Source organism: Salvelinus fontinalis, chromosome 12 (assembly GCF_029448725.1).
Source record: "Salvelinus fontinalis isolate EN_2023a chromosome 12, ASM2944872v1, whole genome shotgun sequence".
In the NCBI taxonomy this organism is placed as follows: domain Eukaryota; kingdom Metazoa; phylum Chordata; class Actinopteri; order Salmoniformes; family Salmonidae; genus Salvelinus; species Salvelinus fontinalis.
The window spans coordinates 49,975,528-50,003,485 of record NC_074676.1 but is presented as its reverse complement, the minus strand read 5'-3'; the positions used below and the strand labels follow the sequence as shown (position 1 = coordinate 50,003,485).

Here is a 27,958-nt window from a genome sequence, read left to right as displayed (position 1 = left end):
AACTCTTCCAGGCTAATATTGGACTTCTAAGTAAATGTTTTATTAATTTTATGTCATCACACAGCAACTACCATCTTGAATGGATGCTGTGTTAAATATTTCTGTAGAATACAAGACAATCAAATCCAATTGATTTAGATTATTGTGATATGATCAAACATACAAAATGTATAGACCTGTACACCTTCAATACATTCCCCTCTTATGACCGTTAAATCAATCTCATGTTGTCTAAAATATGTCACCTTCAAAAGGTAGGCTACAATTATTTGAATGAATGAAAAACGGGAAACACAGAAATTAATTACAAAACAAACAGAACTGTTAACTACACCCCCCCTCCCAACCCCCAAATAATGCATTTGTAAGCAATAATTATGCATTTGTAAGCAATAATTATGATAAGTAAAACAGCCATACTTTATGCATCATTTCATAGGTGTAAATGAATGGTTTATACATGTATGAACATTTCAGCAGTATAATGCAGGCTTACTATTTGGCAATGTTAGAGTGAGAATACAAGTTAGCAGGTGAAGGTTGGCCCTTGAAATGGAAATTGACTGTATTTTAATGACACTCAATTGATCAGTTATTTGAGTTCCATTGAGAAAAGCCCTTAGCCAATGAAAATGAGGGTTCGCTTCACAGGTATGTACCTGCCATTTACAATATGATTCTGTTGCAGAAAGGCTGTGCTTTGCCTCATAACCTCACCTCGTCCAACAGTTTCTTTACAGGTTTTGCCATTACTGGGTTGGAAGCCCCTGCACACAGAGGTAGAGTGGTAGCTCCAGTGAGGTTGTAGAGACGAGGTGAATATGATGTGCGTTCCTTCAGCAGATGGGTAACTACCCAATAATGTTTTACAACCAATGAATGAAGGGAAAATTTGTTTGAGCCACAAACAAGCTATTCTGGTCAGTCATGTACATTTCCAGAGGAATAAAAGTGCAGTTTGACTTAAATAGTAAACGATTAGCAGTGTGAATGCTTTTTGTTGTGATCTATGTAGATTAATCAACGTATACAGTGCAAATATTAGATCGTTACCATTATTGCAAAATAAACATTACAATACACCTTGACTACATTCATAAGCTCACAAATACAATATCTTTACTACCTGAATGAGAGGATTATGTGTATGCATTCACATATTTGCATATGAAGTCTGTAGATTCCAACATTGAATTGTAGAAAGGTGCAGAGAATACAAAGTATGTGGCCTTTGAAGTAAAACAGTTCAGAGGCCTTGTCCTTTTCAGAGAGGCCTTGTCTTGAAAAGCAATGAAAATTAAGAGGTTAAAGCAACTTGGCAACAAAGTTTAGACCAAAGTTAATTTGCAAATTCGTTATGAGTATCCGAACTCGTTACGCACAGAGGAACAATAAATATCAAGGGAAGTATAGTAGTCGTTTGTCCCCGGTCTAAACAGATACAGATATGACGAGATTAGACATCCATTCTCCCTCTCATCCTTCCTCCTCCATGTTGTCATCTTCTACCATCTCACCTGACTCTCACAATGACGTCGGCCATTTTAGGACAACATTAGGAGCTCCTACAGTAGGTGAGGAGCTCGTACTGTTTGGTACCTGCCGCTCACTCATTGACACTGGGCCGTTTTGCTGCCAGACTCCACCCCCATGGAGAATCTGTTGCCGAGGCTTTTGGGGCTCGGGGGAGTGGTCAAGACCGGGGAGGACGGCTCCCGCTTGGTGGTGGTGGAGTCCACCGAGGAGCAGCTCTTCTGGGGCACCCTAGGCCGTACCACTGCGGTCTTGGGGATGACCGATATCTGTCTCTGCCCATCAACTCCCCTTAGCGGGGGCCTGGTGGGTGGACGGGAGGGGAAGAGACCCCCAGCCAGTAGAGGAGGGTTGGTGGTGGAGGGTATGGGGCAGCGGGGCGGGAGGGGTGGGGGGCACTGGTCGTCCTCCTGTGTCTGGGAAGTGTCCGTTCCCTGGCAGGCCTGGCCCTCCAGGGAGTCCTGTGGAAGGTCCTGCTGCATGCTGCTCTGCCTGGAGGTGGTCTTGTCAGAGCCGGGCATATCGCAGCTGTCCGTGCGCCGCCGGGAGCCCTCGTGCATACGGCTGGTGGCCACCACAGCCTTCATGATAGCCTGAAGTCAGAGAAACATGGCACAGCGCTGTCAGTCACCAAGCCTGCCTCAGAGAAGAGGCATACAGCTGTGCTTCAGCCAGAATCTGAATGTCAATGTAACAATAGTGGTGATTAGGTTCATGCATTCCATTCAAGACAATGGTTGGGCCACAAGCTTACATTTCTCAAGAGGATCAGGACAGCATACAATCATTTGAACTGCAATGTTTGTTGATGTCTATTGTTGTCAAAAGTGCATTACTGGGGCCTCCCGGGTGGCGCAGTGGTCTAGGGCACTGCATCGCAGTGCTAACTGCGCCACCAGAGTCTCTGGGTTCGCGCCCAGGCTCTGTCGCAGCCGGCCGCGACCTGGAGGTCCGTGGGGCGACGCCAAATTGGGCTAGCGTCGTCCGGGTTAGGGAGGGTTTGGCCGGTAGGGATATCCTTGTCTCATCGCGCTCCAGCGACTCCTGTGGCGGGCCGGGCCCAGTGCGCGCTAACCAAGGGGGCCAGGTGCACGGTGTTTCCTCCGACACATTGGTGCGGCTGGCTTCCGGGTTGGAGGCACGCTGTGTTAAAGAAGCAGTGCGGCTTGGTTGGGTTGTGCTTCGGAGGACGCATGGCTTTCGACCTTCGTCTCTCCCGAGCCCGTACGGGAGTAGTAGCGATGAGACAAGATAGTAATTACTAGCGATTGGATACCACGAAAATTGGGGAGAAAAGGGGATAAAAAAATAAAAAAGTGCATTTCTCTGAGTGAGGGCTCAATTCAATCCGTGTCGTTGATGTTATAGCACAATTTAAATTTAAAGGCATTGTTCCCGCGTTCGCAGAGACTGCATTCAGTCAACTTAATCAGAAATGTACTTTCAATCTCGCTATAATAATAATTTGAGGGTGCTTATATTTGTCCTGTTACACACGTATAATGGAAATGTGTTTCTTGCATATTCCACCTCCCCCTGAGTTACCCACAGAGAGTGGCAGGTCTCAGCTAGGCTCACCATTGTCCGGTGGCCCTTGAGCAAGTGGAGTTAGGTGCCTTGCTCAAGGGTATGGATCCGGGATTCAAACCAGCAACCTTTCAGTTTATAGCCCAATGCTCTAACCTCAAGGCTACCTGCCACCCTATAACACTGAACTTCAGTGATACGGATTGAATTGAGCCCTACATTTTTCAAATTAATGGTCAATTTTTTATTATTCAAAAATAATAAAGCACTCTTGATGCTATCATCAAGCCCCTCGCTCACCTTGAGTTTGCGCCGGGCGTTGAACTCCTGTAGCTTCCTCTGAGTCGTGTCCATGTGGGAGAAACGGGCAGCCTTGCCCAGTACCCAGGGGTGCTCCAGGGCCTCCTTCACCGTCAGCCTCTTGTGGGGGTCCTGCACTATCAGCTTACTGACCTGAGGGGACAGCCAACGGGAGAGGTTCTTTTTGACTTAGTTGACCTTGTGGCAGCAATGGAATAGTCCCAAAAGTGCAAACCCCAAATAAAATTCCGCACAACTCGAATATTAACAGTATTTTACATGTATTTGACCCAGGTCTGATGAAGACAGTAATTGTGTAAAGAAAGAAAGAACATTTATTAGATTAAATGTGCTAAAGCAAAGTTGATTGAATCCGGCCCAGAGCAAAACAAAATGGAGGCTTATTTTTTATTGGGAGTGTTATGCCTGTTTGGCTGGAGGTAACACAACATATTCTACACAGTAATAGTTTTTTGACAATATGGGTTTTCCTCTAGCCATGAAGCATGAGAGAAATTGTATATAAGATTACGTATACATTTTACTGCCTGGGGCGGCAGGTAGCCTAGTGGTTAGAGCGTTGGACTAGTAATCAGAAGGTTGCAAGATTGAATCTTGTCGTTCTGCCCCTGAACAAGGCAGTTAACCCACTGTTCCTAGGCTGTCATTGAAAATAAGAATTTGTTCTTAACTGACTTGCCTAGTTAAATAAAGGTAATAAAAAAATACATTTACAAACTTTTACAAACCTAATGTCTTACAGTACTGTTAACATCTTATATTTGTCATATGAGTTATTCTTGAATTACTATGGCATTTGGGAAACTACATTTTTCTATATATTGTTTTTATTTAAATGTATTTGGGTACGTCCTCCCATTCTAAATCAACTAATAAGGTAGCTTGTGGATACCGCTTTGTAGTGGTAGCTTAATGACTTTAAATCATTTTTACCATTATGATAACATTGTGCAACCAGTAGGAGTAGTAACACCAACGATGGTAACACCAATGATGGTAGCACCAATTAAACATTTTTAAATAATTTTCTGAAATGGAGGCTCAAAATTCTCAAATCTAAGGTCATCAACCTAAGCAAAAACATTTACTAAAGTGATATGATTAATCATTTTGCTCAATGTTATTTATCTTTATTTAAATTGACACCAAGTGACGCTTTGGATTTAGACACACCACATGATCAATGGAATCCTCACATTTATGACAAAATGTTCTTTAATATAGACCCCTCCCCCAATAACAGTTTGCCGCTGGAGAGAATGCTCAAGATCTTTTGTAATCAGTGATTTTCAAGGCGGTAACAACAATGACATAAAACTGAGGGACACACTACACTAGTAACAAAAAATAGGTGTTTTAATAGTCTTCTTTGTTTTTATTGATCTATACAATACTAGCATTCAAAATAATAGATATCTCTAAATCCTCCAAAACATGTCACTACACCTCTACACATCACTACTGGGACAAGCCAATTTGCTTACCAAGAACACTTTCAAGAATGCATAAACATAAAGTTTTGCAGTATAAAGGACTTGCATCATGTTTTACCACTGATTTAAAAGTTCAATATAAACAAAAACATGTATGATGTGTAACTATATGTAATTTTAAAGTGTTCTACATGGTTGCAAAGGGACTGAAATACCACAGCAATTCAAGGACAAACCACATATCATGGGCTCTATTTTAATAAACCTAACACAATGGTAAATCTAAGAGCCGGTGGTAGCGGTATGGGTTCGAGAAATATTTCTGCTATTTTCATAACCAAGAATGAGGAGCGCAGCGGTGATGCGAAAGGGCTGGTTTTTGATGAATAAATAAGTTGAGGCTTGACCCCACACTGGCCAATCAGAACATGCTCCATGGCGAAATATGTGGTTGTGTCAAGTTGTGTATTTACGGTCATTTATGTATTGCCTTGTAATCAATTCCAATGTTAGTCCATTATAGTTTGTTAAATAGCTTACAGAAACAAGTGAACAAAATGAAGACCTATCCCATCTTTGCTAAATGCATTAACTTGAACCTGTTTGCAGTCCACACTGTTCTAAGCAATTGCATGGCTTCAATATGAAAATATATACAGTACCAGTCAAAGGTTTGGACACACCAACTCATTCCAGGGTTTTTCTTAATAGTGTAGAATAATAGTGAAGACAGCAAAACTATGAATAACACATATGGAATCATGTAGTAACCAAGAAAGTGTTAACAAATCAAAAGCAGTCCAAATTAATGCTTCACAGAGTTCAAGTAACAGACAAATCTCAACATCAACTGTGCAGAGGAGACTGCGTGAATCAGGCCTTCATGGTCGAATTCCTGCAAAGAAACCACTGCTAAAGGACACCAATAAGAAGAGACTTGCTTGGGCCAAGAAATATAAGCAATGGACATTAGACCGGTGGAAATCTGTTCTTTGGTCTAATGAGTCCCATTTTTAGTTTCACCCGCTGTGTCTTTGTGAGATGCAGAGTAGGTGAACGGATGATCTCCGCATGTGTGGTTCCCACCGTGAAGCATGGAGGAGGAGGTGTGATGGTGCTTTGCTTGTGACACTGATTTATTTAGAAATCAAAGCACACTTAACCAGCATGGCTACTCTGACCGCTCTGCAGCGATACGCCATCCCATCTGGTTTGCGTTTAGTGGGACTATCATTTGTTTTCAACAGGACAATGACCCAACACACCTCCAGGCTGTGTAAGGGCTATTTGACCAGAAAGGAGAGTGATGGAGTGCTGCATCAGATGACCTGGCCTCCACAATCACCCGACCTCAACCCAATTGAGATGGTTTGGGATGAGTTGGACCGCAGAGTGAAGGAAAAGCAGCCAACAAGTGTTCAGCATATGTAGGAACTCCTTCAAGACTTTTGGAAAAGCATTCCAGGTGAAGCTGGTTGAGAAAATGCTAAGAGTGTGCAAAGCTGTCATCAAGGCAAAGGGTGGCTACTTTGAAAAATATATTTAGATTTGTTTAACACTTTTTTGTTTACTACACAATTCCATATGTGTTATTTCATAGTTTAGATGTCTTCACTATTATTCTACAATGTAGAAAATAGTAAAAATAAAGAAAAACCCTTGAATGAGTAGGTGTTCTTAAACGTTTTACTGGTACTGTACATAGCATTCACACTGATATATGTGCTAGGCCTACAGTAAATTGCATTAGGCTGGGCATGGACATGCCAAATGTTGTCAATAAGCAAGATTAAATTAAATATTGATAAGACCTGAAAAGAGAGCCAATAATTCTAATCAAATTTGACAAAACAACTTGTTTTAAAACGAAACAACTTGTTTTAAATTGGCTGTCTAAATACACTTACAGGCACCATAATTTCTCCTTGTGGGCATATACTATTAAAACAACAAAGACTATGAAGGGTCATATTGGAACCATTTTACAGGTCACATTCACATTTCTCCAGAAGTTGAATTGCATGCATGCCACGGATGTTCTCACCATAAAACCAGGATGGTGAATCATTCTAATAAGTTTGCTCTTAATAAAATTGAACCAAAAACACAAAATCTTTTTTTTTTTACAACAAAAATAAATGCATGTAAAGTGCATTGATATCATAAAATCACCAGAAGAAAAAAGACAATGCATTGCTGTTGAACCAGCCTTCGTTATTGAGTATGGGTAGTCTACGGAGGGCTTGGATTTTGAACATATAAAACAAAAACCAAGCAATTGTTACATGAAAATGACTTCTAAATACTAGGTTCACCGTTATTAACCAAGGTTCTCATGTCTCGATGGGATGGAGGGTGTAGGATACATGCACTGCCTGAAATTAGTACTTTGGATCACATTTTTATTATTAGCGAGGTGCTTTTATTTTTTCTGTTAAATACAAGTGTGTTTCTTGCATATCCCAACTCCCACTGAGACAACCGCAGTGAGTGGGGTCACAACTGCACAGTGACCCTGGAGCAATTAGGGTTAAGTGCTTTGCTCAAGAGCACAGCAAGCTCCGGTATTCCAACCAACCTTCAGTTACTGGCCCAACGCTCTAGCCTCGGCTACCTGCCGCCCCTGTAAGGACACACCTCAAATGTCCCCACCCCTCCCATCTGAGCACCAGCGAGCTGATATAAGATAGGTGAACTACCAAATACCTGGCTGTAATGCCTCAATCACACCGACAGCATCACTGCGCAAAATGATACGCGGCATCACCGTTTCCGTTCCTGACACATACATTCAATAAATGCAACGTACGCACCACACCATACTGCAACGCAATGTTGTAACACAATGCTGCAAAGCTAACGCAGCGTTCCATTGGAAATTAATGTACTTCTGGTATACCAAAATGCAATGACGCTGTCTGTGTGATCAAGGCATAACAGGTCAAAGTTGCCAAAAAACATGCGTTTGAACCTAGCGCAGCCTTAACACCAGTCAAAAATAGAGCCCCAAGTATTAAAAGATATTGTAATCAATAACAAAACAGCCTTTGTACATACATTTACATAATTGTCAAATAAAGCAATAATGTTTATAAGCAGACCTTCAAATACAGTATAAGTGTTTTTCATAATAAAGGCCTCTGTTTGAAGTAAACGGTGGAACCCACCAAGTCCTTCGCGTTGAGGGAGACCTCGTCCCACCAGGGGGAGACAAACTCATAGTCGCAGTTGAGGATGCGGCTGTACATGTACTGGTCTCCCCTCGGATCGAAGAATGGTTCGAACCCACACAACCTGAGGGGAGAGGCAACATTTCCCTTGAATGATTTATTTGTTTCACCACTCTCACTTGATTTAAAGACAGATACGGGATACTTTCAGGCAAGAGACCTCTCTAATAGACTTGCATATTACATCCAGAATCAATAGGAGAAAAGGGAATATCTAAAGTTACATTAGCTGCAATACTGTGATGAGAGGACTTCAATTTGTCATCAAATTGCCAGCTACCCACGGAGTACACGCAGATATTGGGCAAGATTTTAAAGTGTAGTTTCTTTTAACTCACAAGATGTACAGGATCACTCCCACAGACCACATGTCCACTTCAGGACCATAGGCATTGCCTCTGAGGATCTCTGGAGCTGCAGTGTGAGACACGGGGAGGGAGGGATAGCGAGGGAGAGAGTGAGAGCCGGCTGTCAGCTCCCCCACAGGACAGCTCATCCTGATAAACACACTATGAACTATGAATGTTATTTCCTTGAAAGCTGCACCTCCATGAAACATTTCGGCCCTGATCCCGGGGCTGGTCTAGTGGTAGTGCTGCAGCCTCCAGACTACATATACACCTGGAGGCAGCTGTTCCTTTCCCAGTGACCCCATTCACTTTCTGTGTTTTATCCCTTTCATCCATCTCATATTACATTTGATATATATATATATATTTTACAAATATTATAGTGCGCCCCAACAATTTGCTTTGTTGTGGTTGAAGATGATTCATTGGACTGATATCAATCTCACAATGCCTGTGTCTATATAATAATATATGTCAATATTTCCAAACCAGGTTGCCCCTTTTAAAGTCACACTGTGGTCTCTATTTCCTTTCATTAGTGTGACCTTGCAATTTGTTTTGTTATGGTTCAATGGGAAGCACCAATCAATAAACACTGCGGGAGTGTGACTCAACACACCAGGCGACCCTGATCCTACAATTGTATTCACATTGGGATATATCTGTCAATTTATAACTCACCGCAGTATCCAGGCGTGCCACACACCGTCTTCATGGTAACTTGCTCATCTATTATCTTTGAGAGGCCAAAGTCAGCTGTGAAGATCAGATAATGGTTTAGTGTTAGTATTATACACTGAGTGTTCAAAACATTGTAACACCTTCCTAATATTGAGTTGCTTCCCCTTTTGCCCTCAGAACAGCCTCAATTCATCAGGGCATGGACTCTACAAAATGTCAAGTGTTCCACAGGGATGCTGGACCATGGCTGGATGTCCTTTGGGTGGTGGACCATTCTTGATACATATGGGAAACTATTGAGCATGAAAAACCCAACAGCGTTGTCGTTCTTGACACACTCAAAGTGGTGCGCCTGTCACCTACTACCATACACCGTTCAAATACACTTAAATCTTCTGTCTTGCCCATTCACCCTCTGAATGGCACACATACACAATCCATGCCTCTATTGTCTCAAGGCTTATAAATCCTTCTTTAACCCGTCTCCTCCGCTTCATCTACACTGATTTGAAGTGGATTTAACAAGTGACATCAATAAGGGATCATAGCTTTCACCTGGATTCACCTGTCTATGTCATGGACACTAGTCCATGTCATGGACACCAGTCTATGTCATGGACACCGGTCTATGTCATGGAAAGAGTTCCTAATGTTTTGTACACTCAGTGTACATTTGAAAGGATGAGACGAGCATTGGCCTCATCATCTTTAATAGTTTTATCATTCATGTTACATGTTCTTTATGATACAGAGGGATAGTTCATGTTGTTACCTAACTATTACTTAGGAATAATGGAATGGACATCAATAACAGGAAATACAGTAGTAAACCAAGTCACTCATACTATATCAAAAGTCCAGATCCCCGACTCCACCCTGCGAAATCGAGATTAGACCAAATAATCAGTAACGCAAAAGCGCACCAGAAGAATTGTTCCTCATATGCCTTATACAGTATACCTAATGTCCCCAACAGATGTAACGTCAGTTTATCTAGGAGACGGTCGGTTTATCTAGGAGACGGTCGGTTTATCTAGGAGACGGTCGGTTTATCTAGGAGACGGTCGGTTTATCTAGGAGACGGTCGGTTTATCTAGGAGACGGTCGGTTTATCTAGGAGACAGTCGGTTTATCTAGGAGACTGTCGGTTTATCTAGGAGACAGTCGGTTTATCTAGGAGACAGTCAGTTTATCTAGGAGACAGTCAGTTTATCTAGGAAGGTGGCAGTTTAACTAGGAGACAGTCCGTTTAACTAGGGGACAGTCCGTTTAACTAGGGGACAGTCCGTTTAACTAGGGGACAGTCCGTTTATCTATGAGACAGTCAGTTTATCTATGAGACAGTCAGTTTATCTATGAGACAGTCGGTTTATCTAGGAGACAGTCGGTTTATCTAGGAGACAGTCGGTTTATCTAGGAGACAGTCAGTTTATCTAGGAAGGTGGCAGTTTAACTAGGAGACAGTCAGTTTAACTAGGAGACAGTCAGTTTAACTAGGGGACAGTCGGTTTATCTAGGAGACAGTCAGTTTATCTAGGAAGGTGGCAGTTTAACTAGGAGACAGTCAGTTTAACTAGGAGACAGTCAGTTTAACTAGGGGACAGTCCGTTTAACTAGGGGACAGTCCGTTTATCTATGAGACAGTCCGTTTATCTAGGGGGCAGTCAGTTTATCTATGAGACAGTCCGTTTATCTATGAGACAGTCCGTTTATCTAGGAGACAGTCGGTTTATCTAGGAGACAGTCGGTTTATCTAGGAGACAGTCAGTTTATCTAGGAAGGTGGCAGTTTAACTAGGAGACAGTCAGTTTAACTAGGAGACAGTCAGTTTAACTAGGGGACAGTCCGTTTAACTAGGGGACAGTCCGTTTATCTATGAGACAGTCAGTTTATCTATGAGACAGTCAGTTTATCTATGAGACAGTCCGTTTATCTAGGGGGCAGTCAGTTTATCTATGAGACAGTCCGTTTATCTAGGAGACAGTCGGTTTATCTAGGAGACAGTCGGTTTATCTAGGAGACAGTCAGTTTATCTAGGAAGGTGGCAGTTTAACTAGGAGACAGTCAGTTTAACTAGGAGACAGTCAGTTTAACTAGGGGACAGTCCGTTTAACTAGGGGACAGTCCGTTTATCTATGAGACAGTCAGTTTATCTATGAGACAGTCAGTTTATCTATGAGACAGTCCGTTTATCTAGGGGGCAGTCAGTTTATCTATGAGACAGTCCGTTTAACTATGAGACAGTCAGTTTATCTATGAGACAGTCAGTTTATCTAGGAGAGAGTCAGTTTAACTAGGAGACAGTCAGTTTAACTAGGAGACAGTCAGTTTAACTAGGAGACAGTCAGTTTAACTAGGAGACAGTCAGTTTATCTAGGAGACAGTCCGTTTATCTAGGAAGGTGTCAGTTGTGTAACAGCCTACAGGTACATGTAGTTACCAATCTTAAGCGGGGCATCCAAAGAGAGGTCAGCGTACAGAAGGTTTTCTGGTTTCAGGTCACGGTGCACCACCCCATTGTCATGTAAATACTGTGGCAAAAACAAAAGAGAACAAAACAGTTGCAACATTAGTTGAATGCACTGACTGTAAGTCGCCCTGGATAAGAGCATCTGTTAAATGACCCAAATTTAAATGTAAAATTACGGCCACAGTAAGCAAACAAAATGCCGCAAAACACACCCTGGGTGACATGTTGACATGACCTTATCAGTTCATATGGACAAGTCGGCCTGTCACAACCAGTACTAGAGTTTGGAATGACCTTCTAAAATGACACAACAACAATTAGAAGAAATTATCTATTTTTACCATTAGCATTTCGTTTTCAGTTTTTCAAAGTGGGGACAGATAAGTTTCTAAGTAAACCTTTTCAGTCATGTAATACAATATGTGGGATCATAAGAGGCCACCTTCTCTAGCCCTCCCCCACAGTACAGGCCAGCAGAGCTCAGGGACAGGGATACTGTTTAACTGAGCCCAGCCTCTACAGAATGGAAATCAATAAGTTTCTAATCATCTGACAGAACTATGATTCAATACTGGATTGATACTCAAGGATACAACATGATTTACCTCTGAATGAGTCTCGATACAATGCTACATTGGTTGGAGTAAAGCCTGTTCCCACACTGTTCCTTTGCAGATAAGTCTGGACACCCTTGCTGTACGTGGTATCAAAATGTATTGCTACAGCCCTAGTTACAATTAACCAGGTCATCCAACGAACTGTTCAAGGGCATCACAGTTATGCAGCTGGAAACAAGTTCTGCCACCTATAAATATGGAGTTGAAGTTGTAGTTGAGTAAAAAAAAAAGCTTAATGTCCTAAGAAAGACAGGCCCTTTTTAACTCGGCACACTTCTACCAAGAGAACAAGTCCATTTTAGTTAAAGTCAACAATAACGTGTGTGTGGACTAGATGACAGATCTGTTCGGGCGTTGAACCTTGAAGAACAGAGAGCAGGTCAAACAGATCGTAGCTTGAGGAGAGAATTGCTGTGGTACCTGAGGGATTCAGATCAATCAGGGCATCATTTAATTTAATTTAAACTGTAAATGAGCAGCCCCTGATCTAAAATAAACAGATGGGGCCCATTGCTGCAGTAGCTCAGAGGCTCTTTATCTGCTCTTAACATCCTCCCTAACATCCTCCCTGTCACTCAAGAGTCAAGAGAGTTCCAACTATGACTACTGGACTCGTTTTCTAACTATACCATGAAAGCATAGAGTGAAATTTAAAGGAAACATTGCTCCTACAAAAAAATGTAATTATGGAACTATGAATAGAATGTGTTAATATACGGTCTTGATAATGTCCTTTTAGATTTCTGTTGGATTATTAACTAGATCTTGTTTTTCTTCCATTCAAAGAATCAGCCAGAGGTTCAGGTACGTCTAAGGTTTTCAGTTATTTAAATGTTGCTCTCTGGACTGTTGATTGTTGAACCCCTATGTTTTACCCTATCAATACACCATTACCTCACTGATCATCCTCCACAATCTTTTATTTGTGGCAAGTTTGTAGTTTATGCAAGTTTGGTAATATGTCTGTGTTTGTGTCCTTGCATGTTCTGGGTTTTTGGTGGAGTAATTCGATCATGATGGAGCTGGCTTAGCTAGGCCACAGTGCAAGGCAGTGAACTGGCCTGGTCAGGCTCCTAATATCCTCATTACATGGTTACAGAACACTCATTAGGACAGTAAAAAGATCTCTGTACATTAGTCAATTCTCCCATGTGGTTTATTGGCAACAGCTGTTTCGACCAGCCAGGTCTTCAAAGTGGTGTAATGTACTTAGTAAAAATACTTTAAAGTACTACTTAAGTCGTTTTTGGGGGGGATCTGTACTTTACTTTACAATTTATATTTTTGCCAACTTTTACCACATTCCTAGAAAAATAATGTAATTTTTACTCCATACATTCTCCCTGACATTCAAAAGTACTTGTTACATTTTGACTGGAAAATTGTCCAATTCACACACTACCAATTGGGGAGAAAAGGGGGTAAAAAGTATCATTAAAAAAACTAGGGCTGACCCCATTTAGTTGTTTGGTCGATAGGCTGTTGGTCAACCAACATTTCTTTAGTCGAGCAGTCAAAAAATATATATTCTTTTCATGGTGCACAAGTCAGCTGTCTGATTCGTGCCTGTCGCAGTAGACTAAATCATTGCGGGGACCACGGGGATGGCACAGTCCATCACTCTAAGACGTGATACTGAAATTGTATGTGGTTATATTATGTAAAAAATAATGGTGCAACACTAATAAATCGAATATTATTTTATAACAAATGCGCTTTTCCCGCGTTGGATATGGTTGCTGTCCGTGGTTCTGAAGCATAATCTTCAATGTGCTGTAGAATTGACGACTTTCCCTATGTTGCTATGTGCATAATAGTAAATTGAACCAGCATATTGGGATTGAGAACAATGTGGTGAAGGCAGCAGCAGCAGAGATGAGGAAACAGCCTAAAGCCTTATTCGGACGGGATTAGTATACTGGGGGTGGTCGGGTAATGTAATTATGAGCACAAGCACAAAACACCACATCTGTCATTTTAGTCCCGTCCGAATCTTCCATAGCGGCAATTTGTACATGGCAGGAGAGTAACAATTCCAGCCAGAATAACCTACTGTTTTTTGGCGAACTCCAAGGTTCTATGATAATACTAGTCCCGTGCGAATCGACATGTGTTTTGTGAGAAATGTCTTGGTTTGACAGGTGTTGCTCATTCTTTACATTACATTAAATAAGCGCAATATTTTTTACTTACTCATTTGCCAATATTCAATAAGTAAAAAATATTCAAATATTATGGCGACACTATACCAAAGATGGTTTGGTTCAGAAATTTGGGAACCAAGCTGGAGTTTTCAGTAGCCCTGTTATCGCCTATACTTGATGAAATATATTCACGCTTAGAAAAATAACCTCAAGGCTTCGTTCATAACTGTCAGTTTATGAAAATAAAAAAAGAATTACAGGGGGCAGTTTGGAAAAAACGAATCCTGTCCGAATCTTTGGACATTCTGGGGTAATAATTACATTACCAACGTTCTGTAGTAATCCATGTCCCGTGTGAATAGGACTTTGCCTAAGAAATGTGAGGAGAGTGCAAACCCCAACTTAATTAGGTCTATAATCAATAGCCAAACTGTTCAATGTGCCTGGCTTTATAAATCATCCATATATATCTACAGAAATAAAACAGATCCTGCCTCTGTTGAGCACCAAGCCTCATGCAAGCCTCAGACAAAATGTTGGATTAAGCAATTTCACAGATTCGTCTGTTTTTAATCTTTGCTATGCTGTAATAAAGGCTTTACAATTTTTGGGGCGTTAGAACAGACTGGTATTACTTATAATGAGATGTAGTGTTTTTTTACACCGTTCCAAACAGGCAAAAAATGATATTTCAATCTTGTTTGTCACACAGAATACACACAGCTTTCACTCCTGTATCCTCCTTGTTCTGGATCTGGATTTTTCTCAAGTAGTATTTTACTGGGTGACTTTCACTTTTTATTGAGTCATTTTCTATTAAGGTATCTTAACTTTTACTCAAGTATGACAATTTAGTACTTTTTCCACCACTGGGTCTTCATAAGGTCTGTCATTTGAACAGTCATCATCATGATTGTGCTAAGGTCAGGACCTCTCCAGTATAGGTACATCTATACAGTGGGCCTCATCAGCCACCCAGAGAGGCCGTATGAGGAGACTTCTAAATGACCTAGTCAAAATATTTGCCCAGTTTCCACGGTGACTACCCGCTGAGGCCTACTGGGGCGGCTTACAACACCCACGCAGCGCCATGCTCACTTGTCATTACCGCACACTTCCCTTCCCGGCTGCGAACGCCGGGACTCATTCTGGGAAATTAGCCAGCGACGTCTCCGAGAAAGCCTGTGGTTACGCCCTGGGTCTGCCATTAGTTAGTTAGCATCGGCGCTAAGTGCCTGGCCTGACTGCTATTTGTTCTAATGGAAAACTTTATTCACTCCCCTGCCAGACTGTCTATTGATGGGTCCCCGCTCAGAACCTTTTGAACCCATCTCTCCTGAGATGCTCCGGCTCTGTCTGCCTGGGGGAAAGGTCGTAAATCAGAGAATCAGCTACCATTAGCACTGGCTCTGCGCTGCAGAACGCTAGCTTGGCTGGATGGGGAGGGTCCAAAGTACACCCATGACTCATAGCGGTGTCGAGCTGTGTTAATTAAGTTTGTGTGCCTGGGCTCTGGACAGATGTTGTTTTTTAACGAGATGACAAAAAAAAACAGTGAGAATCAGGACCAGCCTGCTAGATACAGGACAGAACACCTTGATCTCTATGGTGATTCCTTACACACAAACTAAAGCATGAATCATGTTGAAAGATTTCTGGGCACATTTCTTTTAGATTTAGGGGAAAATGTTGTGAACTCATGGAGGCTTGATTAAATAGGCATATTTCATCTACAGAAAAAGATGTATGATTTCATGGATTTATAGGTGATATTGTAAAACAATGTCAGTGCTAGACATCTATATCGGCTTGCTGTCATTAAAAATGCTCCTGCACATGTGTATATGAGTCACAAGTAACAACCTACTGGTTCTGCTGCATATCCCTACAGAGCAAAAACCTGCTCCAGAGCGCTCAGGACCTCAGACTGGGGTGAAGGTTCACCTTCCAACAGGACAACGACCCTAAGCACACAGCCAAGACAATCTTGCTTTGTCATTATGGGGTATTGTGTGTAGATTAATGAGAGGAGAAAAAAAACAATTTAATCCATTTTAGGATTAAAGGCTGTAACGTAACAAAATGTGGAAAAAGTGAAGGGGTCTGAATACTTTCCGAATGCACTATATATCCCTATGGAATGGCCTACGCACAGAGGCAAAATGCCAAATGGAAATTCCATAATTTGGTGTTTTGTTGATGGTGGTGGAAAACGCCGTCTCAGGCAGCGCTCCAGAATCTCCCATAAGTGTTCAATTGGGTTGACTTCTGGTAACTAAGACACACAGAGACACATTTTAAACCCCCTATGCTCCTTTGAGAACCCTCTTTCAAATTCACTGAGATCTCTTCTTCTAGCCATGGTAGCCAAAATAATCATAAATAACTGGGCATTTTTTTACATGACCCTAAGCATGATGGGATGTTAATTGTTTAATTAACTCAGGAACCACACCTGTGTGGAAGCACCGGCTTTCAATATACTTTGTATCCCTTATTTACTCAAGTGTTTCCTATATTTTGGTAGTTTCCTGTGTATAGGGAACATGCAGTGCATATACACTGAAGGTAAACATGACGGTAAAAGTAACTCTGAGGTGATTAACTATGAGATGAAGCAGTGAGGGGAAAATAACTGAAAGACTATGAGTGGTTTTGCTTGTCCACTAACACGTAAACAAAACAAAAAAAACGTGAACTCTGCATTGCCCCTTCTCTCTGTCACTCTCACATGCCTCAATACACACACACACACACACACACACACACACACACACACACACACACACACACACACACACACACACACACACACACACACACACACACACACACACACACACACACACACACACACACACACGCACACACACACGCACACGCACGCACAATCATAAACAAATGATGAACCCTTACTCCAGATTAAAAGCGCACGGAACAAGCAAACGCGGATTAAATGTTTCCCACCGCCACACAGTCACCAGTGTTAAGAATGCTTTAGAAACCAAAAGCAGTGTTCTAATGGGCCGGACAGCAGCGGCCTGGTTGTCAGACAGGCACATACTCACTGTTACATAGCAGGCAGCCCACATCCCTGCTCCCTCTCTTAGTCAGAAGATTAAGAGTGTGTGTGTGTGTGGGTGGGGGGGGGGGGGGGTGATGGCTCTCTGAGAGGATTATTTCACACTTGCGGCGCACTAAACACACATGCACACGGATACACACGCGTGCGTAGAGTCACTCAAACACACGTACACTCACACATACACACACCTATCTGCCATTCCTCAAACTGAGGCTGATGACACATCTGACCCATATCTACCACCCAGAGAAACATAGTGGGTGTGTGTGTGTGCAGCCAAGCCTCTACTGTAGCTGCATGTATAATGGGATTACAATACAGGCTCGAACACTATTCCTCTGGTTGATAGTCATTGATGCCATTGCCAAGTCCTAAACCCCAAAACATTTGTTCAGGTATCATTCTGCCTGAAACACCCCTCAATGCCGGCTGCAAGTTAAGTGCAGTGATTGCAGTTGCACATAATGGCCCACACCGAAAATAACAATCTGAACATATTGACCTTTAAGATGAAATGTGATTATGACTCAAAGTAAGTGTACAGTTAAGTCTCATAATTCAGTGCAGTGACTGGACACAGTAGCCCATGGATAAGAGCAAACTTGAAACAAATGTAACTAAGCTTTAAAGTATGTGTATTTTCCTATAATTTTCCTAAGGATAAGAGACCGTCTCGATTGAACAAGCTTTCTCAAAACATCATCACTGAAAATTCTCCCTCAGCTCGATGTTGACCTGTCTTCTATTGAAGCCAAATGATGCAATCATACTGAAAGACAAGACACGAAGCAGCAGCAGCATCTCTCTCTTCCCTGCATAGAGGCGTGATGTGCGTCTAAGAAGTCATTCTAAATTCCAAGGCATTTGATTTCATAAGGCACAGTCCTACTCAACAGCTCATCAGTGGCCATTCAATCACATCTCTTACCGCCACTGCCTCCAGAATCTGCTTGATGACGTGGGCAGCATCTCTCTCGCTGTAATATCCTCTCTCCACAATCCTGAAAGAGCAGAAAGAGACAAACGGACAGGGAGTCAAAATGTTACACGGAGTTCAAATGCCCCACTTTGAGAGATGATTAAATTCTTAACTCTGTGAAAGTCAGAAAACATGGAGAGAATTGTAGGCAGTTGTTACTGCTAAAGCTATAAGGTGATAGGAGGATGAAGAGATTAAAGTGTTTTCATTTCTTTACAGTGCTATTATATCAAAATAAAACAGAACAGTAGAGAAACGGTCTATGATATTGCGTAATATTCATAATGAGTTCTACAGATTGGGTGGGGCCTGTGCTCCAAACAGTCTTCTAATCGTTTCCTTGGTAACAGTGCTGGTGAGGGCCTTTACAAATTTCATTTTCTAATCCTTTTATACTCTGCATCCTAATAAAACCAGTGTCATACATGTCTGCTAATGACAAAGCAGGGAAATGGAACGGGGGGATCGCATGAGGCCACTGGTTCCACCTCTGGCCCCGCCAAATTGAAACCAATTTCAGCAAGGATTTGAGGATTAGACAGGGTCATAGGGGTGGTATATTTTGAGCGTAATCACCTGTCAAAGAGTTCCCCTCCGGTCACCAGCTCCAAGATGAGGGCGATGTCTGTCTCGGTCTCAAAAATCTCCTTCAGGCGGATCTGAGGAAGACGAGAGGAAGATGAGGAAGAAAAACACTAAATGTTGGAAAAACACAAGATAACATATCAACAATATTAATGCTAACAGAAAGAAGAAGTCACCATTAATGTTAATTTCAATCATGCTCTTATAAATAGTTAATAAAACAACATACAATTAACAAAAATATAAACGCAACATATAAAGTGTTGGTCCGATGTTAGAGCTGAAATAAAAAAATCCCAGAAATGTTCCATACTCACAAAAAGCTTGTTTTTCTCAAATCCATCCACTTGACAGGTGTGGCATATCAAGAAGCTGATTAAACAGCATGATCATTACACAGGTGCACCTTGTGCTGGGGACAATAAAAGGCCACTCTGAAAGGCCACTCTGTAGTTTTGTCACACAACACAATGCCACAGATGTCTCAAGTTTTGAGGGAGCGTGCAATTAGTATGCTGATTGCAGGAATGTCCACCAGAGCTGTTGCCAGAGAATGTCATGTTAATTTCTCTACCATAAGCCGCCTCCGATGTCGTTTTAGATCATTTGTCAGTACGTTCAACCATGCTCATAACCGCAGAACACGTGTAACCACGCCAGCCCAGGACCTCCACATCTGGCTTCATCGCCTGCGAGATTGTCAGAGACCAGCAACCCGAACAGCTGATGAAACTGTGGGTTTGCACAACTGAAGAATTTCTCCACAAACCGTCTTAGGGGAGCTCATCTGCGTGCTTGTCGTCCTTACCAGGGTCTTGAGCTGACTGCAGTTTGGCGTTGTAATTGACTTCAGTGGGCAAATGCTCACCTTTAAAGCCACTGGCACACTGGAGAAGTGTGCTCTTCACAGGTGAGTCCCGGTTTCAACTATACCTGGCAGATGGCAGACAGCATGTATAGCATCATGTGGGGAAGTGGTTTGCTGTTGTCAACGTTGTGAACAGAGTGCCCCATGTTGGCGGTGGGGTTATGGCATGGTCACGCATAAGCTACGGACAACAAACACAATTGCATTTTATCGATGGCAATTTGAATGCACAGAGATACCATGAAAAGATCCTGAGGCCCATTGTTGTGCCATTCATCCACCGTCATCACCTCATGTTTCAGCATGATAATGCACGGCCCATGTAGCAAGGATCTGTACACAATTCCTGGAAGCTGAAAATTCCCAGTTCGTCCATGGTCTGCATACTCAGCAGTGTATATCAAAACATTTTTGTTACTAGTGTCCAACAACAAGTCACCACTATTGTTCATGTCAATTATGGTGAGGCTTAGAAAAGGGTTTTACATTTTTTTTTGTGGTGTCTCAGATATTTAAAAAAATGTTTAAAAAATAACGTTTAAAAAGAAAACTGTAAACGCTTACAATATTTGGGTGGGAAAGTCGCAGCAGAACTCCAATTTCAGTCCGCACTATTTTCTTGTCAATCTGAAATGGAATGAATGAGAATGAGACGAGTGCATTAATATGATATTATACATAGTCTAACTCAGCTGTTCAAAATGCCAAAAGAAGGACTCACAGTCTTCTTCAGGACCTTTGCAGCATAGGGCTTCTGTGTCTGCTTCTCCTCAGTGCGAAACACCACTGACGTAGCCCCCCTGGCAAGAAGAACAATCAATCCACATCAACAACTATGATCATATGGTTGTCTCTCCATAGTGCAATGATTCAGCATTTTAGCTCTGCTCATGCTTATGAATCATTATTTCATTGTTTGTAAGTATTATGTAATTTGCTCATATCAACATAAGTAAATACATATATGTATAAACCATTTTATTATAAGCACGTTTAGTCATACACAGAGTAAATCAAGAACAACAGATTGTTACATGTAATTACTTAATTCAGTGATAAACAAACTATGTAATAACGTTTAAGCTGACCTCCATCTAAAGCATTACAATGACAACTCCATGTAACATGTGGCCAATGTAGAGTGTCAATGGTGAGCCCTTAGATGTCCATCCACATTCTTATGGCAAAGATGGATATAAAAGTCATTGTAGAGGGAAAAGCTATTCAGAGCCATGACACCATTACATCAGCGAGCAGAGGGTAGCTCTAAGTATGAGCTCAAACCATGAGTAATCTGTTGATTTGTGACTGGGCTGTCTTGTGTTGTCTGTTGCTTTGAAATCTACTTGGAAATCTAGAGATAATTCCCTGGCCAAATGTACACTGAGTGTACAAAACATTAAGGACACCTGCTCTTTCCATGACATAGACTGACCAGATGAATGCAGGTGAAAGCTATGAGCCCTTATATATGTCACGTGTTAAATCCACTTCATTCAGTGTAGATGAAGGGGAGGAGAAAGGTTAAAGAATCATTTATAAGCCTTGAGACAATTGAGACATGGATTGTGTGTGTGTCATTCAGAAGGGGGAATAGGCAAGACAAAAGATTTAAGTGCCTTTGAACGGGGTATGGTAGTAGGTGCAAGGTGCACTGGTTTGTGTCAAGAACTGCAACGCTGGTAGGTAGCTCAACAGTTTCCTGTGTGTATGAAGAATGGTCCACCACCCAAAGGACATCCAGCCAACTTGACACTACTGTGGGAAGCATTGGAATCAACGTGGCGTTGTGGAGCGCTTTCGACACCTTGTTGAATCCATGCCCCGACGAAATCTGTTCTGAGGGCAAAATGGATGGGCTGGACATGCCGAGAGATGAGTTCGGATTGGTCTTCCATGTAGCATGCTTCTGTCTATAACATGAGCTGCTCTGTGTGTGTAGGTAATCCTTTCTAATGTGGCTTTTTGAAAGATCTCACAAAGAACTGCAAAATTGTTGCTAATGCTCTCCACTTTCTGGAGGACGATCGTGCCATGCTGACTCTGAAAAGAATCAGACGATGAGGAAATCCCTGATTTAGATAAAAACATTTTCACTGAACCAGACATTAAACAGCGATCAACAGTGTTTTTGTCACAGAAGAAGATGACCGAGTTTTGAAGTCAGTGGAATGCCCAGTGGAAGCAGAGAATGGGTGCTATGGAGATGGAGAAAATTCTGGCATTTGATTGCAAATATGCGGAGGGAGTTGAAAACAGAACATACAGAAGGCGGTTGTATAAAACCATTGTGTCTCCGGATTACATCTTCAAACTAAGGGCAACCATGGCATCTGGTGAAAGAGAGGGAAAAGCGTTCATCCATGTATACGGGTAAGAGAGTCTAGCTAGCTACATTTTCAGATATTATACATTTCTAATTTTGTTAGAAAGTATTTTCATTTCAAGTTAAAGTGTACTGTTAGCTAGCTAGCTAATGTTAGCTGGCTGGCTCACTAGCTAACGTTATGTGTATGATCTGTATAATAATATTATTTGTTTCTTAGAAAGCCATTTTGCATTGCTAGTTATAGCCTAATGTTAGCTAGGTAGCTAACATTGAACCTAGTTGGTTAGCTTTAGCTACCTGCAGATCCATGCATGGTAGTAACGTTATGAGTTGGGATTATGGTTCATTGTTTAGCTAGCTAGCTAGCTACATGTCTAAACAAAAGACTCCACTATGCAAGTAACCATTCCACAGTACCGTTGACACATTCTGTATCCTGTGCATGTGACAAATAAACTTAGATTTTATTTGATATAGTGTGTGTTTACCAGAGACGGTAATGTGAAGAACAACATGACCTGCACCAAAGTCAAATTAGGATATAACGTTAGGCCAACGAGACAGTGTCCAAGTTCTAAAATTCTCCTGTAGAATGCCCTGCTTTTATTTTGTCACACTCGTAAGCTATTTTTTGTAATTAGCTCGCCATTAACTTGTAAATGATGTTGTAAGTTTATTTTCCTGTAATAATTAATAAAAATTTGCTAAAGTTAAGACCTTGTCAGCTATGATATAGTCATTATTTGAACTGCCTAGCCAGCTAACATAACATCAGCTAGCTAGCTAACAAGCTAGAAACTAACCAACACATTGTTTAGAAAGTTGCTTTTAGTTCCCTGGTTTGCTAGATTGACATTTACTGAATGCATTTATAAATGGATGGGTTTATTGGTGTTAAAATACACCAGATATGCTATTTTGGACCACCAGGCTACTGATGTCATACTGATGTGGGACGATAATAGTTTGATGTGGGACGACAATAGAATGTTCATGATGTCACTGCAACAACTGTCTACAGACGTGGATAGACGTAGTATAAACCAGCCTTTAGTCTTGAAATATTTGGTTGTTTAGTACACTGTTTAGCCTCACATGTGAATCTTTAAAGAGATGGGTGCGGCTAAGGCTTAAGAGTGTGTGACTGATGCTGAATGTGTGTAAACAAAGCAGAGCTCTCCAGTAGGTGTACCAAAACATTAAAGAGACATTTTCTCAAAAGTGGGGTTACAAGTTTATCAACTTCCAAAGCAGAATTAATTTCTCATTGTTCCTCAACTGTAGTGTATGATTTACTATTTTCTAGTCTCAATTTTTTTTCGATGTAAAAAACAACATTTCAAATGTTGCTACATAAGACCGAATCGAGCCGGTTGGTCACATATTAGGAAGGTGTCCTTAATGTTTTGTACACTCAGTGTATATTGTTAATATTTCCAACTAGTTAAAGCAGCAGCCACACCAGTAGCAGCTGAGTTGTGGGTTGCCTAGGAGAACTGCAGCACCCATGTGACCTCACACATACAGATGCTTATGTTTGAGTCCGTGTTTCGGTGCTGTATCTATGTGATGTACAGTACGTGATTTAGAAGAGTCCCACTGGTTCATATCTGTCGCTGGTATCTTACCAATGAAGGATATTTGTTCTAAATAAAAGCGTGTTTAAATATCAATGTGAAGAGACCTTATGGAAATAGTATTTGGATTTAAGAATACATTTGATACCGGTATATCATCATCAGGTATACTTTAAATATGTAAATTCATCACTATTTAATACCGTTATCACAACTGGTATTTTGGTCAATCGGAGTCGGAAGTCAATTGCGTAAAACTGAACTAGGTGGTTATTAAGAGGCAGGTCATGGTAAAACCCACAGTGTAATAATGAGTACTGGCAGCAGCCAGCAGACATCTGAGACTTCCCCTCGCTAGTATCCCAATGTGGACACAGCGCTGTGCCCTGGCCTGCTTAGGAAATGAGTCCCTGAATCTCCAGCTGTCCTGCTCCTGCTAATACAATCCAGGCATCATCCCCAGCCCTCTCGACTCTACTCTAATAGCTGTAGGGTCTCCTTGGCAACCAGGACACCTCTCCTCAAAAAGTAGACACCTAACGACTATGCATGCCCTTATATGGGGAGGCCGGGGGAAGCTGAGAGTAGGTTATGTACATGTACAGTATGCATGAAGCCGGTACCTGTGGCTGAACTGGCCTATTGTTGACTAACGATTTACCAACTGTAGATACATCATCCAATGCCGATCATAGATGATGATTAATTCGGTAAACATCCGATTCTGAGTCAATATGCACTGTTGGTGTAAAATTGTTACTGCTAATTCTAGCACCATTTTGTAATCACCATATCACTGGATTTTAGTCCAGTGTTATCTATTTAAGTCCTATAGAGGCACGTATAGCCAGCTGTTTGAGAGCTCGGTATGCCGTTTATGTTTTACTGCTGACAGTGAGATCTCTCCTTTCAGTCTCACACAGAATTTGGTGACAAAATTGGTGCCCATCCTTTATGCAGTTGCAGGTGAGGAGAGAACTGTTAATACAGTGAAATGAGATGTAGTATAACAGACATGGCAGCATTAGAGATGCATTCTGAGGATTTTACCTGTTCCACAGCTATGTCCAATGGAAACATTATGACTGACTCATTCTACAGGGCCAATCCGAACTGCACTGTGCTGGTTTGGATGTTCTCTTTACACATTGTCCTTTCCAGCACAGTCCCACCAACTATATGGTGGCTGTGTAACCAGGCCAGCCCAGTACAGCTCTGCTTGGCTTGGATTGGCTTTGTCCTATAGTGTGAATCAGGAATTACAGCGTGCAGGTGTTTTCAGTCGGGAGTCCAGCCCACCTGTCTCTCTGACATGGTGGGATACTGTTGTTTACACTTGTTGCCAAATTACCTCATCAAATGCATGAATGCACAGAAGGGCTCCAATGACCACTCCATTTGACAGTCAGACCTCCAAACACTCCACTGACTCTCACTCCAAGGGACAAATATTGACAAGTTGACATTGTCAATCTGGACGTGATGTAAAAGCGTACTTAAGCCATAGAGCATATGGACGGAGGGGAGTGGAGGGTTCAGAGGTAACGGGAATGAGAGATTCCATATAAAGCCTCAGAAAATGGGTCTTAACACCAGTTTCCTTTCCATACTTGCACTAATGCCCTCACGTTTCACTGTTGTCCTGTGATAATTAAGACATATGTTGAACCGTTTACCACGATTGTCTATTTCCATAGCAAACACGGTGGACTGGTTACTCCTCTGACAGAGTGAAGATCTCTGACAGAGTGTAGATCTCTGACAGAGTGTAGATCTCTGACAGAGCGAAGATCTCTGACAGAGCGAAGATCTCTGACAGAGTGTAGATCTCTGACAGAGTGTAGATCTCTGACAGAGTGAAGATCTCTGACAGAGTGTAGATCTCTGACAGAGTGTAGATCTCTGACAGAGTGTAGATCTCTGACAGAGTGTAGATCTCTGACAGAGTGTAGATCTCTGACAGAGTGTAGATCGTGTGTTGACATGTTGAATGTGTCTTGACAATAATGTTATTAGGCCACTTATGAGGTGAGCATATGGGAGGTGAATTGTCAGGAGGAGCTGTCCATGGCCTGAACTCGGCATGCAGTGGATGAATTGTACATGAATGTGTGTTCTGTCTGTCTCAGAGTATCAAATCTAAACTATGTGATAGACACAGTAGATGAATACTGACATTTTAAACATGGTATTTCAAAATGAACCCTTTAGCTATAGCCATAAATGAACATGTCAAACTAGATCCCAAATGGATGGAATTCCACTCATAATACTGTATGTTTTTACAGAACATGACCAGAAACAACCCTTTTGATAGTTATGATGCTGGTGGTGTTTACACACTGGTGTCAATAAAGGAACAGTTCAGTACTCTACCTTCCCAGTTCAGGACCCATGGTGTAGAACTCTTCCATAGAGACATCTCTGCGCGATCCATCGACCCAGTATTCCACGGGGCTGGCGCCCGAGCGTGAGGTGGGCATGTTGATGTTGGCCAATCACACAAATCACAGGATTCCTGAGGAGCGCAAAGCCCAAACGCACGCACTACTTTTCCTGTTTTTAAGATTAAAACGTAATGTTCAGATTAGCAAAACGAAGAGAAGGCATTATGTTTAATAAATTCCCCCGCGCCAAATAACGACAAGCCATGTAGAGCTAACCAGTCTTTGGTTAACAACTCTCACTGTTATGTTCAGTCAAAGATAATCCAAATGTTTACGTTGACACACAGAAATATATTGTCAGCGCCGATATCAAAACCCATGTAAACTTCGCATTACAGCGCAAGCTTAGTCACTATGCAATTTATCACGTAACAAAAATCATCCATTATTGTTCTATTATTTGTACCGACACTATTTAATTCGCGCATTCATAACCATCCTTTACTCGAAGTTTACTGCACCATATTCACATTTGTCGCAGGTTCCATGGGGCCTCGCGGTGTGTACCCGAATCCATAAACATATAGCCTACGCTTTGAATCGTTTGCAGCACAATCCCACCCACAACAGTGTACTCATGAAAACATTACTATATCATGCAACGAAGCACATCAATAGTCCCGAGGTCCATGACAAAGAACATTCCATGGTCCGATATAGAATACTTTAATTAAGGTGCGTCAATAATCATGATCCGTCAATAGGCCTATGTGTATGTTTGATAATATTCGCAAATATAGATTTTGTCTCGCAGCTGATGCACGCTTCACTATTGGTCTCTATATGAACGCCCATCCAATGGTCTGCACTTATCTCGCTATACAATGTGTTCCTCCTTTCATCCTTGGTTTGGGGTGGGTAGGTGGTGGCAGTGGCTGTGAGGCTGGTCTATTCGGTGTTGGGGGGGAGGGGGGGGGGGGGCAGGAGGACCATCATACAGTCATTGAGGGAAATATGCTCTACGCCTTCCACAGATTTCTTCCAATCCGTAGCATTCACAGAATCCACAATCTGCGCTGCAATTGGAAGTCGAACAGTCAATCAAAGCCCCGGTCCACATATGGAATTGTATCGGGTATCCAACCAAAATGGCAATAAGGGGAATATCCCGATAATACGCCACTGATTTCAACGGTTGTCAACACTACTGGCAATCTATTTTTGATAATATGTGTGGAGGAACCCGGTGCCTAATCGTTAGATATCAGTATATTTAGTAGAAAGAGATAAAAATGATTTATCAATTCGGAGTGTGAAAAATCATGTCCCGTCCGGTGTGCTTCCATTCTGAGTTCAGCACCATGGAAAGCTTCCCGCATCAACTCGGTGGTTATAGTGCGTACTAGACTAGTGAACGATTAGCACGTGACTGCAAATAGTGCCACCTACTAACGTCAGTTATCACGAATACTTCAAGCAATACAACCATTAGAACTCTATCACTCAGCGTGTATGCTGTCCAGATAAGCCCTCTCCAGCACACATCTTCAAAGCCCAGTGGCTTCCGGTTGTTGGCAGCAGAAGCAGGTGAACATATGCTGCCATATTGAGGCTCTTAATTAAGGCAATCTTACAAAATAATGTAGCAGTATTATGCAACACTTAAAATGAGTAACACATCCAAATCAAATCGTATTCGTCACATGCTTCGTACCCCTAACATTTTGAGGTTACTGTAACAATAATAAATGTATTCTTATGTAATCTTAGAAAGTGTGCATGTTCAGAGTCACAGGTCTGTGGAAATCTTCACAACTGCTATAATAATCTGCACACAATCTC

General features: G+C 41.8%; 1 protein-coding gene across 3 annotated transcripts; it reads right to left on the bottom strand.

Annotated features, from left to right (window-relative positions):
• Nucleotides 1-18: 18 nt before the first annotated feature.
• LOC129867575 (calcium/calmodulin-dependent protein kinase type IV-like) lies at nt 19-27,074 on the bottom strand. 3 transcript variants are annotated; one of them, XM_055941066.1, is made up of 12 exons: nt 26,647-27,074; nt 26,106-26,285; nt 20,545-20,623; nt 20,388-20,450; nt 18,947-19,029; nt 18,320-18,392; nt 11,516-11,606; nt 9,076-9,150; nt 8,383-8,458; nt 7,982-8,108; nt 3,361-3,513; nt 19-2,126 (listed from the first exon to the last, which is right to left on the bottom strand). In XM_055941066.1, the coding sequence occupies exons 2-12, from the start codon at nt 26,210-26,212 to the stop codon at nt 1,611-1,613; spliced, it is 1,443 nt and encodes a 480-aa protein (XP_055797041.1). In that variant the 5' UTR covers nt 26,213-26,285; nt 26,647-27,074; the 3' UTR covers nt 19-1,610. The 3 variants fall into 3 exon arrangements, with proteins under 3 accessions (XP_055797041.1, XP_055797042.1, XP_055797039.1); XM_055941067.1 differs by having other exon boundaries at nt 26,986-27,009; XM_055941064.1 differs by having other exon boundaries at nt 26,106-27,074.
• Nucleotides 27,075-27,958: the final 884 nt, after the last annotated feature.